Source organism: Thalia democratica, chromosome 2 (assembly GCF_965202585.1).
Source record: "Thalia democratica chromosome 2, ktThaDemo2.hap1.1, whole genome shotgun sequence".
Taxonomy (NCBI): Eukaryota; Metazoa; Chordata; class Thaliacea; order Salpida; family Salpidae; genus Thalia; species Thalia democratica.
Window position 1 is genome coordinate 77,180,931 of NC_139166.1, and position 12,840 is coordinate 77,193,770.

At 25.2% G+C, this 12,840-nt stretch overlaps 1 protein-coding gene across 1 annotated transcript; it reads left to right on the forward strand.

Moving 5' to 3' along the window:
* The first annotated feature begins 4,530 nt into the window (after positions 1-4,530).
* On the forward strand, positions 4,531-12,515 carry LOC145829711 (uncharacterized). Its single transcript, XM_082937572.1, has 11 exons — positions 4,531-4,660; positions 6,670-6,789; positions 6,986-7,181; positions 7,505-7,612; positions 7,880-7,923; positions 8,042-8,201; positions 8,407-8,556; positions 8,860-9,010; positions 10,379-10,484; positions 11,663-11,774; positions 12,340-12,515. Exons 1-11 carry the CDS (start codon positions 4,532-4,534, stop codon positions 12,393-12,395), a joined length of 1,332 nt encoding a protein of 443 aa, XP_082793698.1. The 5' UTR covers position 4,531; the 3' UTR covers positions 12,396-12,515.
* The last annotated feature ends 325 nt before the right edge of the window (positions 12,516-12,840 follow it).

Below are 12,840 nucleotides of genomic sequence, written 5' to 3' on the forward strand. Positions count from 1 at the left end.
AATCCACTCGATCAAAATCAACCCGGTTCAAAATCCACCAGATTAAAATCAACCTGATCAAAATCAACCCGAGTCAAAATCCACCCGATCAAATTCCACCCGGTTCAAAATCCACCCGGTTCAAAATCCACCCGATCAAAATCAACCCGAGTTCATTTTTTTTCGAAATAAGAATTAATTTCTAATAGAATTTTGTAATATTGAATAAAGTTATATGTTTAAACAACTATTGGTATAAAAAAGAGAAAGTATTTATAAAGAAAGAAATTTTTATTTATTTAATAAAATATTTAAAAAAATAAGTTAAACAATATAATTAAACAGCATTAAAAAAAAAAATTCATAGTAGCTTTACAAGTATTTAAAATGTTTATAATTTATTAATGTTAGTAGTGTTGGTGTTACTTTTAAAAAAAGAAGTTAAGAAAAAACAAAAAAAGAATTACAATCAGTTTCAATCCATTTAAACTTCCTTCTAATTTAATTTCCCAAAGTCAATCATAATTAAATAAAAATATTTACTAAGGATAACTCATAGTAAATTAAAATATCAAAACTATAGAAGTTTATAAATTAGAAGAATCTTTAATAACATTTATTAAGCTAAAGAAAATTACAAAAATCAAATACCAAATAATGTAAATTTATGGAAAATGTTAATTAAATGTTACAAAAAGAAAATTAAAATATTAATCTAAAATTTTTGAGCTTTTTTTTTGATGTAAAAAGTTTTGTGTTTTGTGCTTTACTTAAATTTCAAAATAGTATTACATACAATATTTTATTATATAAAAAATTTCAACTAACAGTGTTTATAAAAATAAAATATAGATAAAGAATAATATAAAATTGCTACGTGATAATAAAATAAAAATCCTTTGTTAAATTTGGAAAAACTATCACCTATTAATTATATTTTAAACATTATTGTTTTCGACGTGGAAAAGACGTTAAAAGATATTTTTGGTGTGCGACTCGATAACTTTAAGGTATGTTCGTGCAAGAGGACTTAGGACCAAATATTTTGAGCGCTTTTATTTGTCGTTTAGTAAACAATTTATTGACGTTTCTTTTATTAGTAATTTTAAAAAACAGAACATAAATTTTAATATAAAAATACGAAAACTAATTTACTAAAAATATAAATGAGGAATATGTAAAAAATCAATAACTGTTTTAAAACAATTTTATTGTTTTCTATCTAATTTTTGTTACAAATATTTTTTAGTTATTTTTTTTAATTTATACAATAATTTTAGCTGCTATTATCTTTTTTTCAAAGTGTTTAAGTTAATTGAATTTTATTTTATTAAATGTTTTTTTTATAAACCATCTATTTTTGAAAAAACTAAAAATAGTTTCGTCTAAAGTAACTAAAGTTATAAGTTATTTTTAATTAGATAACAACTTAATTTGCTAGTTTTTAACTAATAGTACAAATTAAAAAGCTAAACAATTTTCTATGAATTCTAAAGTCCTTTCAATAAAACGAATATCGACTCTACAATTCATTGAGTTTGCTCAAATAGCTTGTAAATTGCAACTAAAAAAGTTAGTAGTTAGACTTGAGCTAGGGAAATTATATACTTTAGAATTGTAGTAGTAAACAAATAAGTTTAGTTTTTTAGAAATGACACTATATTTATAACAAATATTACGAAAAAAAAACTTATAACATTTTTAATTTATTATTAAAATGTTCTATTTTTACATAGGTTCATTAAAAAAAGTATGTATTTCAGACAAGAGAGTTTAAATTCAAGTATAAGTTATTTTTATGAATTTTTGTACCAGACTGTATCAACTTAAACAATCGTATTATTAATTTTATTAATAGGTTAAGGCCAGTTTTGAAAGTGATTAATTGAGTGGTTTTATAAAATTTAATCTCTTTTGGTTAACGTTTAAATTTTAAATTTAAAATTGTCTGATCTAAAACTTTTAATTTACATGCGATAAATTTTCTTGAATTAATTTCCGACAATTTAAGTTAAAAGCTATAACTGCATGTTTTTAATTAATTAGTTGTAAACGTTTTATGTTTTTTTATAAATATAAAGTTGCATAGAAATTGTAATTAAGTAAGATAAATTATTATTTACTGTTCAATATTATATTGTTAATTGATATTTTTTAATTCATAGAAATGGAAATGTTATTATTTACCACTATTTTTTAAAAATATAATCTTCATATAAAAAAGTTCATTTGTTAAAACTTAAGAAATTTTAAGTAATTTAATTAAAAATGAAACAATATTAAAATTAAACAAAATTTTATATTGGTTATAACGAATTTAAACGGTAAAGACAACTATTGTTATAACAAATTGTTTAGTAGACAAATTAACTTTAAAAGCGTGAAAATTTTGTCTAACAAATAAAACCGAAAATTAATAAATATTTAATTTAAAGGTAATATTGAAAAATCTTTAAATGGCAATACAGTAAAGGTAACTATCTAAAGTAAATTAGTGACCTTTTCTTAACAAAGAGAACTTTTATAGATAAATATCTTGTTAAGACCTTTCACATAAAAAAATTATATTAAAAAAAAACACAAACTAAATGAATTTTAAACGTTTGCCTTTTACTTTTTTGTAATTAAAAGTAACGAAGATGCAGTTGGATTTAATCAGAGTCGGCAGACAATTGTTTATCTCGGGCCAAATTTCATGTTTCAATTTTTTCCGCGAGCCGTTGTTTTATTCAATTTTTGTTTTTAATCTGTTTTAGTCACGTTTATCTACTTAAATGGATCAGGCCTAGCATATTTAAAATGTATATTTTTTTCTAAAGTCGAAAACTATTTTTTTTAAAACTTGTGTCATATTATTATTTCTATCATTATTTACAAGGTGTAGATCATTAAAAACAGGTGTAGATCATTATGTACACTTTTTATAATCAATTTCTATTATTTTATTTGTATTTTCTTTTTAGTAGTTAAAAAAAATCTTTTTTTATTTAATGCACAGCATGTCACGTATTTAAAATTTTAGTGATTTTGTTAAACTAGTTAAAATATAAACAAATATTAATACTTTCTTTTTAAACAGTGTAAGTTTTTCTTTTAAAACCTTTAAATACCTTAATAATCTATCTAAAGTTTTTCGGGTTGCAACTTTTTGAAACAAAAAAAGTACAACAGTTACTTCAACCCAGTCACCGTGTTTTTAAAAGTTAAAAACATGTAAAATTGCCAATTAAAAAAACTTTGCAATATTATATAAGTAATTTATCCAAGTACGTAAGCTTTTGTTGTTTAAAAGGAAAAGTAAAGTCTAAACTTTAAAGAAAAACTTCTAGATTTACTATCTGTCTTTTTTCACATCTAAGGCTTAAGCATAATAAATGATTTTTAAATGATATTCAGAAACTTAAAAACAAACTATTATAATTTATTTTTCTTTTTTGAAAATTTAAATTTAAATTTTGTTTTGTTTAGTTGACCAAATTTACATGCTCGAGGGCCACATAAACATAAACTAGTTTTATTTATTATATAAAAAATCTTTTTTAGGAAATTAGATTTTGTTTTTCAGTTCTACTTAATCATACTGCTTTAACTATTATGCAATTGGAAGCGTGTGTGATTACTAATTTAACTAAGAAAAATACAATTTTGTTATTTATGCTAAAAAGTTTGTCCGTTTAAGTAAAACAAAAAGATTAATTAAACTGCGAAAATAACTTTTCAACTATTTATTGATTGTTATAATAAATAAAAACAAGTTTTTGCGAGTTTTTAATTATATATAGGCAATAAATAAATATATTTTTTTTAACTTAACTTTTATTTACAAGTTCTAACAACAAATAAAATTTGTATAAATTTCAAAATAGTATTCACCATAAACGAGCAAACAAAAATTTAAATGATAAATTACCATATACGAGCATATGTACTTTTGCTAATGATATTATTTTCAAACAATTATGCCTTTTATTAAGTCTTAGTAGTTATCATACGCAATTAACAATTAAAAAAGGATGATCTAACGAAAAGGGAAATACTTGATCAATTAAAGTTTACCTTTAAAAAAATAAAATTTAGTTGTTTGTCCTGAAAAGCACAAACTACTAGCCAGATCAAGCAACAGAAAAAAAGAAAATGAGAACATTAAGTAACAATATCTTATTTTTAAGGACCACAAAAAAAAAACTTAATACGTGCACATGTTTTGAAAAAAAAAAAGTAAATTGAAAAGTTTTTATTTTACAAGTTTGCACTCAAATACAAACCTACATACTGAGGAAAGGTCAAAACGACTTACCACGTGTATTTAGTTCAGCTTACAAAAAGTTGCTTTTTATGAGAATACGTTTTACTGAAAAAAACAGCACAATTGCCGAAGAAAAGACAGAAAAATAGTAGCCTTATTTGTCATAAAAACCCAAAAGGTTTGCAATAGAATCAAGTACAAAAACAATTAGAGGAGAAAAAACCGGTAAGTAAAATGTCCTCAAGGCAAATAAATACTCAGACTTGTACAATACACACAATATTGTAGAAGTTTTTCTGTACAAGCATGAAGCATAAAATTTTGTTTTTATTTTTGTTGAATGTTTTTTGTGTTTTTGCAAATCAGAAAGTTGATAAGTATGTGGCAACGTCGATGTATGATATCCCGATGGTAATGGAGCCGATATCTGCTCACGTTAGTTTTGTACTTGTTACAAAGTAAATACAGACACTTTTTATTTTTGTTTGGCTTGTGTTGTCAATAAACTATTGACTGTTAGTGTTGGTTTGTGCTCATGTAAGTTGTATTTCTAGTTAAAATGTACAAAATTACTGATCTTTTTATTATGATACTAAATATCAACTTAGTTATAAGATATTTACAAATATTAATAAGTAATAAGTTAAAATAGATAAAACTTTTAGGTTAGCTGTTTCTAGTTATAATTATAGTAATTATGATAAAATAATGAGATATTTACTCTTTAAAAATAACGAAGTAGTTGTTAATTATGTTTTTAAGTAGATATTTAAACATAATTTAACTTAACACATTATTATTTCAGCTTAGTTAGTTTAACTTTGAAATAAAAGTATTGTTGTATTAAGTTAGTTTGTAAAGTTTTGTTTTTCGTTTATTGAATCTTGTTATAAAAATTATTTTACTATAAGTTTTTACTAGCAAAAATTTTTATAAATAAATCTAATTTGTTGCAATAAGAGTTGATGCTTTTTTTGTAGTTTAATGATTAATTCTTCTATAATTTAAATAAAGCATATTTAACTTCGACAGCTAAATATTACTTAAAAAAAAATTATAATTTATATGTAGATTGTATATATTTTAAGAAGTTAGTATCTTTCTAAAGAAACTTACAAAGTTTATTTTAGTTAAAGTTTATTGAGTTTCTTACTAAAACAAATTGATATTTAAAAAAGCTTACTTTTTCTCTAAAATTTTGTTTAAAAACAAAACTAGAAAAATTAAATACTTCATTTTTACCAGTTCTTCACGTTTTTAGTTCTATACCTATTTCGTATACCTTTTAAAGAATGCAATTTGCGTTGTTTGAAAATACAAAAAGTAGCTTAAATTTTAGATTAAAAGTTATGTTACCAAAAATTTATATCTTTTGTTCTAATTTCTGTATAATATGGGCTTGGTGTTTATGGATACAAAACAAAAGTTATTATCTCTTTTTTTAAAATAATTTAATTTAACATCTTGTTTGGAGCAAAATGAAATGATAAAATAATTAAGAAACTTGAATAAAAAAAATTGTAGAAATTTTACTACCATAACAATAACTGTCATTCAAAGTAAAACAACTTATTAAGCATGTTGAAAATGTTTTAAACAAATTATAGGTTTAGCTTCTAGTTTAGCTGAAATACTATACCAAATTTTCTGTTTAAAAACTATGTACAAAACTCGCCGAAAACTAATTTAATTAGCATTCTTACTTGTAGTTTCTACGCAGTGACGTCATTTATTTTGCATTTTTTACATTGTGAAAATTTAAAAATTAAAAAAAAAATTAGTTTTGTAATTCACTCTTAATTTACTAATTTACAATAGCTTTTCAAGTTATTGGCTTAATATTTTATACTTTGTCTTTTTTTATTCCAAACCATTTGTAACAATTTATGTATCATACTACGCTGTAAAATAAAGTGCTGGCTTGGATAAAGGTTTCCCCTTTCTTATCATCTTTTTATAAATAAGTTCTTTAATTTTGCGTAAAATATTTTAAAAGATATTTAAAAAAATTAAAAATGATGGTTTGTAAAAAAAAAATTTAATTAACATACTTTTTATTGAAAATTTTATGCATCTAAAGCAAAATACTGAAAAAACTTATAATAAATCTTTTAACAATTCTACCCGGACAGTATTTATAGACAATCTTAAAAGTTTTTGACGAATGTAAAACAACTGATAGAAAAAAATAAAATGAAAAACATCTGTCTTTACAAATCAGTTTGCAAAAAATAATTTTCAAAAACTTTTTTAGATACTAAAGACAATCATGTACATTTCTAAATAGATACTAAAACTTCATTAGACATTCACAAATTGTTTAGATGTTGATGCATTTGCTTAATAAATTTCATTTTTACCGGTTTTGAAACATCATTCACCAAGTTAACAAACATTAACAACTTATCTTTAAAAACTGAAATTTTTATATATATTTTTTTCAGATACTAAAACCTCATTCGTCAACTTCACAAACACTAGCAACTTTCGACCTCGCTTATACGACAGCAAACGGACAAAACCGGTTAGTCGAAGACCTCCCGAAACTCATGAGCCACCCGAAAGTAAGTTGAAAAATAATAAATTTTTATTGTTGTTTTAATATTGTACTTATTTTTAATTGTTTTATTTAAATCAGTACTGACTTTTTAGTTGGTTGAAATTAATTGCACTAGTTATATTTCAACTTAACTTTATTCTTATTTTTAACGAATTCTTGGTTAACAATAAGCAATTTAAAATAAAATTTAATGGCAACAGTCGATCCCGTCAGTAACCAAGGTTGTTACGGGGAGCGGACATTTGCCTTTCCCCACAAAAATCGGTGTATTGCCCCAAAAAACCTTCGAAAGCCAACCCTCGCTGGTGTGGTGGATCACCGCGGGAAATTTCAACGGGATTCAGTCGACGGAGGGCGCTATTTACCTCTTGAACATGGAAACGGAACAATCTTGGCGTTAGTTGGTTTTTGGGTTTTGTTGTAACAGGGACTAGTTGTTGTAAGTTACTAGGATAGGACTTTTATAGATTATTGTATAAGTTATTAGTACGCTGTAAAAAAATAAACATTGTTATTCGTGGAGTAAATTATTAAACGTCGTTTGTTATTTTAAAGTCTTTATAAAGTGTTTAAAAAAACATTATTACAATGTTGTTTGGTAACGTATTTAACAAGATATTTTTAAACTATTTAACTAAAGTTTCTAAATTATGTTCAGATTGTGTATTGCACCTCAAAAATGTCTTCAATTTTTATAAACAACTTTAAAACTTTCACAGGGCCCTCAAAGATATTCTACGCCCCACAAGCGGTGTTTCGTCACACAGAATGGGTCGATATGGACATAGATGGGAGGAAAGATTGCGTCACTGTCAAGGAGACTAAAGGTGGTTTGTAAGAATAAATAAGTGTGTAATATATATTTTTTACATAGTTTGCATATTGAACTGTGACAACTGTCAATTAGAAAAATAATTTCTAAGAATATACATATACTATTTTAACAAGAGAGCACTTATGAGCTTTAACTATTGTTGAATGTTTTAATACTTTGGCTGTTTCCGTGATAAAAAATAAAAGCAGTAAATAAAATAATTAAAAAAAACTCAACTATCACAAAACACATCATGAATAAACTAGTTTTACTTTTACAGACGGGGCATCCCTGATTTGGTTGCGGCAGCCTTCAAGTAATCAGGTAAAATGTTCAATATTTTAAGTATAAATAAATTAACATACATGTACTAAATATAAAAGTTATATCTTCTGCAACAAATCAGGTAAAATATTCGATACAAAAAAAATTAACCAATCAGGGAGCGGCTTGGGTGGAAACGCGGATATCAAACGTGACTGATGACGTAGGAGGAGGGGAATTCCGCATGCTGAGATGGCCCAAGAGGAAAATGAGGAGGCACAAGCTGTTCGCCGTGGCGGGAAGGAGAACCAATCAGATCACTGTGTACTGGAGCGACGGTTTGTGACGTCATAATTACTTTTTTGTTTTGTAAAATGAGGACAAATAAGATAACTGTGTCTGTTAATGTTAATACATTTATTTTTTAAAACATTGTATTGGTTGTACTGAAAAAAAAACGTAAAACAATTAATATTAAAAATTTTAATAAATTCATCATTCATACCAAAAACTTTAAATCAAAATTCCCCTATTATGAAACAGACATGGACAACGATTGGACGCAGACCCACCGGATAAAGTCCAGGGTCATAGCCAAATACGACCAGTTTGTCCACATCGAGGTCGGGGATCTGAACGGGGACCAGCGACCCGAACTCATCGTCACAGTGGCAGCCATTTCCGGTCGACCAGGTGAGATGTGACGTCATAGTTGATTATTTTATTATTCTTTAAAATGCTTGTATCAAGTACACTTGATAGTTTACACGTACCATACCCATGTTAAAAGATGTCATTTTTAATGTTTAATACCTTAATGAAAAGGTTTGTTTTTAATAATTGTAACCCTCAACAAACAAAGTCAATTTCAAAACAGTTATTGCTGTTTAGTTTAAAGGTCAACCTTGTTTAAACCAATTTAACCTATTAAAAACCAACTCATTAAAAATTGCTATAAAACAAACAACTTTTAAGAATTTCCCTAAATTGCAACAGGTCGCTTGATGGCGTACGAGGCACCGATGGACGGCAACTTCGGTACCGGACGGTGGCGAAGTCACGTGCTGGCAGAATGGACTTCGAAGACGAAAAATTATTTGATAAGCCCCAGAAGCGCTCATTTGTTCTATCCGAAAGATCCTAGAATGTAAGTTTTTGTTTTTTTGTTTAATTAGTTTATGTTTAGGATATTTGAAGCACATTTGTAAAGCCACGTACGATAATGTTAGTACTTGGATGTTACTTTAATTACTTTTCATAGTTTTATACAGGTTTTCAAATGTTTGATTGTCTAATAAATTATTATCTATTTTTTTTAGAAGCTCACATTTCTTCTACCCTAAAAATTTGAAAGTTTTAGCATATAAAACTTTTTTAAACTCGAATGTTTAATTCATATAATTTTGAATGTATTTTTTTCAAGTAATGACAAACAAAGACAGTAACTACTTTTGTGTCTGAGTTGAACCGAACTACTAAAAATAAAAAGACAAAAACCTTGTATAACAAGTTTAATTTACGAGCAAAATTTTTAGTTATGACTAAAAGTTTTTGTTCTTATTTACCTCTTTTTGCAACAGTTTGAATATATTAATTCAACAGTTCGAAAATTGTTACTTTTTATTACAATTTTACTTGAACAAGATTTCATCATTAGCTGATAATATATTCTTAAGTTAAACATCATTTTGAAAACAAAATCTTAGAATATTGAAAATTATATTGTTCTCCTTGTTTATTAACTAAGATCTTTAATTTTTATCTTTAAATATAAAAGTTCTACAATTTTATTAGTTTGACGGAAATAAACGCACTTTTTTTAAATTGCATTAAAGTTAAAATTTCAAAATGAAAATCTAGTTCACGCTTTCATTCCATGCTAAAAGTTAGTTTTTAAAAACTAGGTTTTTAAAAAAGCATTCGTGCTAGACAAACAGTTATTTAGATGATGTTTCAAAAATTAATGTGCTTTTTAAAAAATTAAAAATACGTTTGTAGGTCTTATTAATATCTACAGGCAATTTTTTATTTTTTGCAAAATTTTAAATATTTTTTAAGATATTTTTAACTTGTTAAAAATAATTATATTTTTAAGTTAATTTTAGCCATATCTCAGAGAGTATTTAAACTTTTTCAAAAAAAAGCTAGATATTAACAAGACTTACAAACGTATTTTTTTATATTTTCAAAATATACAGTACTTTTTGAGTTAAGGTCCTTGGAATCTTTTTTTAAGAATGTAAATTGTCGTGCACCCATTCTAGTACTGATGAACAAAAATGTGTATAAAACAAACATTATAAATAAATTCAAAAGCTCCTACCATACTTGCTATTTGACTTGCCTGATTTTAAACATCAAAGTACCAAGAGGCGATGGTAGAAAAATAAAATGAAATTACCTGGAATTTATTTTTTTTATAACACGTTTTTGTGTGTATTTAACTTTTGTCCAATATTGAAGATAAGTTTAAAAAATATTTAAATATAATTAACAATCATTATTTTTTTTACAGAGCTATGCGCCCAAATATCCTAGTGTCAGGGGGTAGCGATGGAAAAGTTTACGTTGTTTCACCGATTAATTGGAACTTTGTGAAATGGGAATATAAAGTTGAAGAGGTAGTTATACATTTTTATAGAACTTTTTTTTCTAAAAAAGTTATAGGTTTAAAAATGGTTTAAATAGTTGTTGTCGTTATGATGTATGTAGTTCAGTTAAAAAAACTTATTCTACTAGAGCTACTTAAAGCAAATAAAAAGTTTTTTATTAGTTATAATGTTATTAAGTTATTATGTGTACTTATTATTTTATAGAAAAGTCAAAAAAAACTACACAGTTTTAATAAAAATCTAAAACCTAGTTGTTCAAAATCTTGTTAACTCAAACTTAGTAGAAAGTTACTACTTGTATTTTATTGTATTATTGTTGTAATTTCCTTTAAATTAACCAATAAAAAGTTCTATTTAAATGAGAATTACCAACAACTGAAGATCTCTTATAGTTAACTATTTGAGTAAAAAATTGTATTGTTTGTAATAATCTGTGAAAAGAAAAACTAATAGAATTGTTATTACAAGTAAATGCAACTGCTTAAATCTATTCTTAATCAATTAAAAACAAAAAGAGAAACATGATCAGTATTAAACCACAAAAATAAATCAAAGTCTAGCAGTTCATTAAAACCATAAAACTTTTTAACTATAACATATAAACCTTAACCCATAACTCTCAGTCCACAAATTACTAAAAATTCAATTTACTAGCTACTTAATCATTAAGGATAAACATGCTAGCTATTTAAACCTACTTATTATTTAAATCCTTAATTCAAAAATTGGCTTATATAGTTTTTCATTTTCAATAAAGTTAGTTGTTCTTGTTTAAAAGAACTTATATACAATTGTTGTGTTTAATTTTGGCCACACGATCTTTAACTAAATTACTAAAATTTTAAAACTGTAATAATTATAAAACTGTTTTTATCTAGATACTTTCAGACAAGTTATTTGTTGTGATTAGTTTTATATTTTCCTTTAATTTTTTTTCACCTAATTATTTAGATTTTTCACATAAACATTTTCATCCAACTTATACATTAGATAAAATTATATATTCGGAAGTTTAATTGTCATATTTTTCAGATATTTTCCGACAAATACTCAGTGGAAACTTATTTTTATTTTTATTTTTTCAGATATTTTAGAAAATCTAATTTTTTCAGATATTTTCTGATAAGTATTCAGTGGGAATTTATTATATTTATTTCAGATATTTTCTAAAATCTTTTTTTTTTCAGATATTTTCTGATAAATATTCAGTGGGGACCCCGGCAGTCCAAGATGTTGACGGAGATGGAGACGTGGAGATTTTCATCCCCAGTGGGAAGAGAATACATGTCATGAAATATGGTGTGTTTTTTTATTTAATTTAATATCTTTATTAAAGATAAAAAAGGTTTTATGAGATATAGTGAACTTATACATTTTTACATATATTTTTCAACCAGTCGGTATAAACTTCAATAAAATAGATTATACTTTTTGCATAAAAGTTACGTGTAAACTTTTTTTTACTTTAAAATTTAAATTACCTAAAAAAAAACATTTAAGGTGATTCATGTCGTAACTCCTTTTAACCCATTATGACATAATGACGCCTATTATGAAGTCATGACGCGTAGCCTTAAAAACTATTGAAAAACATAAAATTACTTTTAACCGCTATTTTCATCTTTATGTTTACATGACTATTTTCAAATTAGTAAAACGGTAACAGAGTCATGATTAATTCAATACATATTTACAATATGGATGCTTTTCAGTTTTATTTATATAACGAACAACATTTGATTTTAATTTTTAGAGCTATAAGTTTAATTAGAAGCATGTTTTGAAAAAGACAATGAAAATTGTTTGTTTATCAATTATTTATACAGTTTTAGTACTATGAGTATAACAATAATTAATTAAACAGGTCTCAGCGTCAACAACACAGGGTCTTTACAATCCCCCTCAAAAACTCTCTTATAAAACTCTTTTTCCTTCTTACCCCTGGGAGGAGGTGGGAGTGGCTTGTATATCGATCCGTCGTTGTGTTGGAGCATACCTGAGAATATTTTTTTAGCTTGTGTTTAAATTAAAAAATATTGACTTGGCTGTAACTTTGAAGTAGTTTTTCATTATTACAGGGTTGCCACTCTTTTAGTAAAAAATTTATAGAAAAAATCAGTTGTGTTAAAGCGTATCTTAAGATAAATATTTTTACAGAACTTTCATTTTGTTTCTTGCTTTTAATTATTATGATGTGTGTTATTATTGGCATTGGTTTGGTATATAGATTACTAAACTTGTTGAAAAAATTAATTGTGAACTATAAGTAAATTTATTTTAATTTCATATATTAGTACATTTTGTAAGTAAATATGGTAAATACTTCCTATAGTCGTCTTTTTCGACGAACTTTTGTGACAAGCTT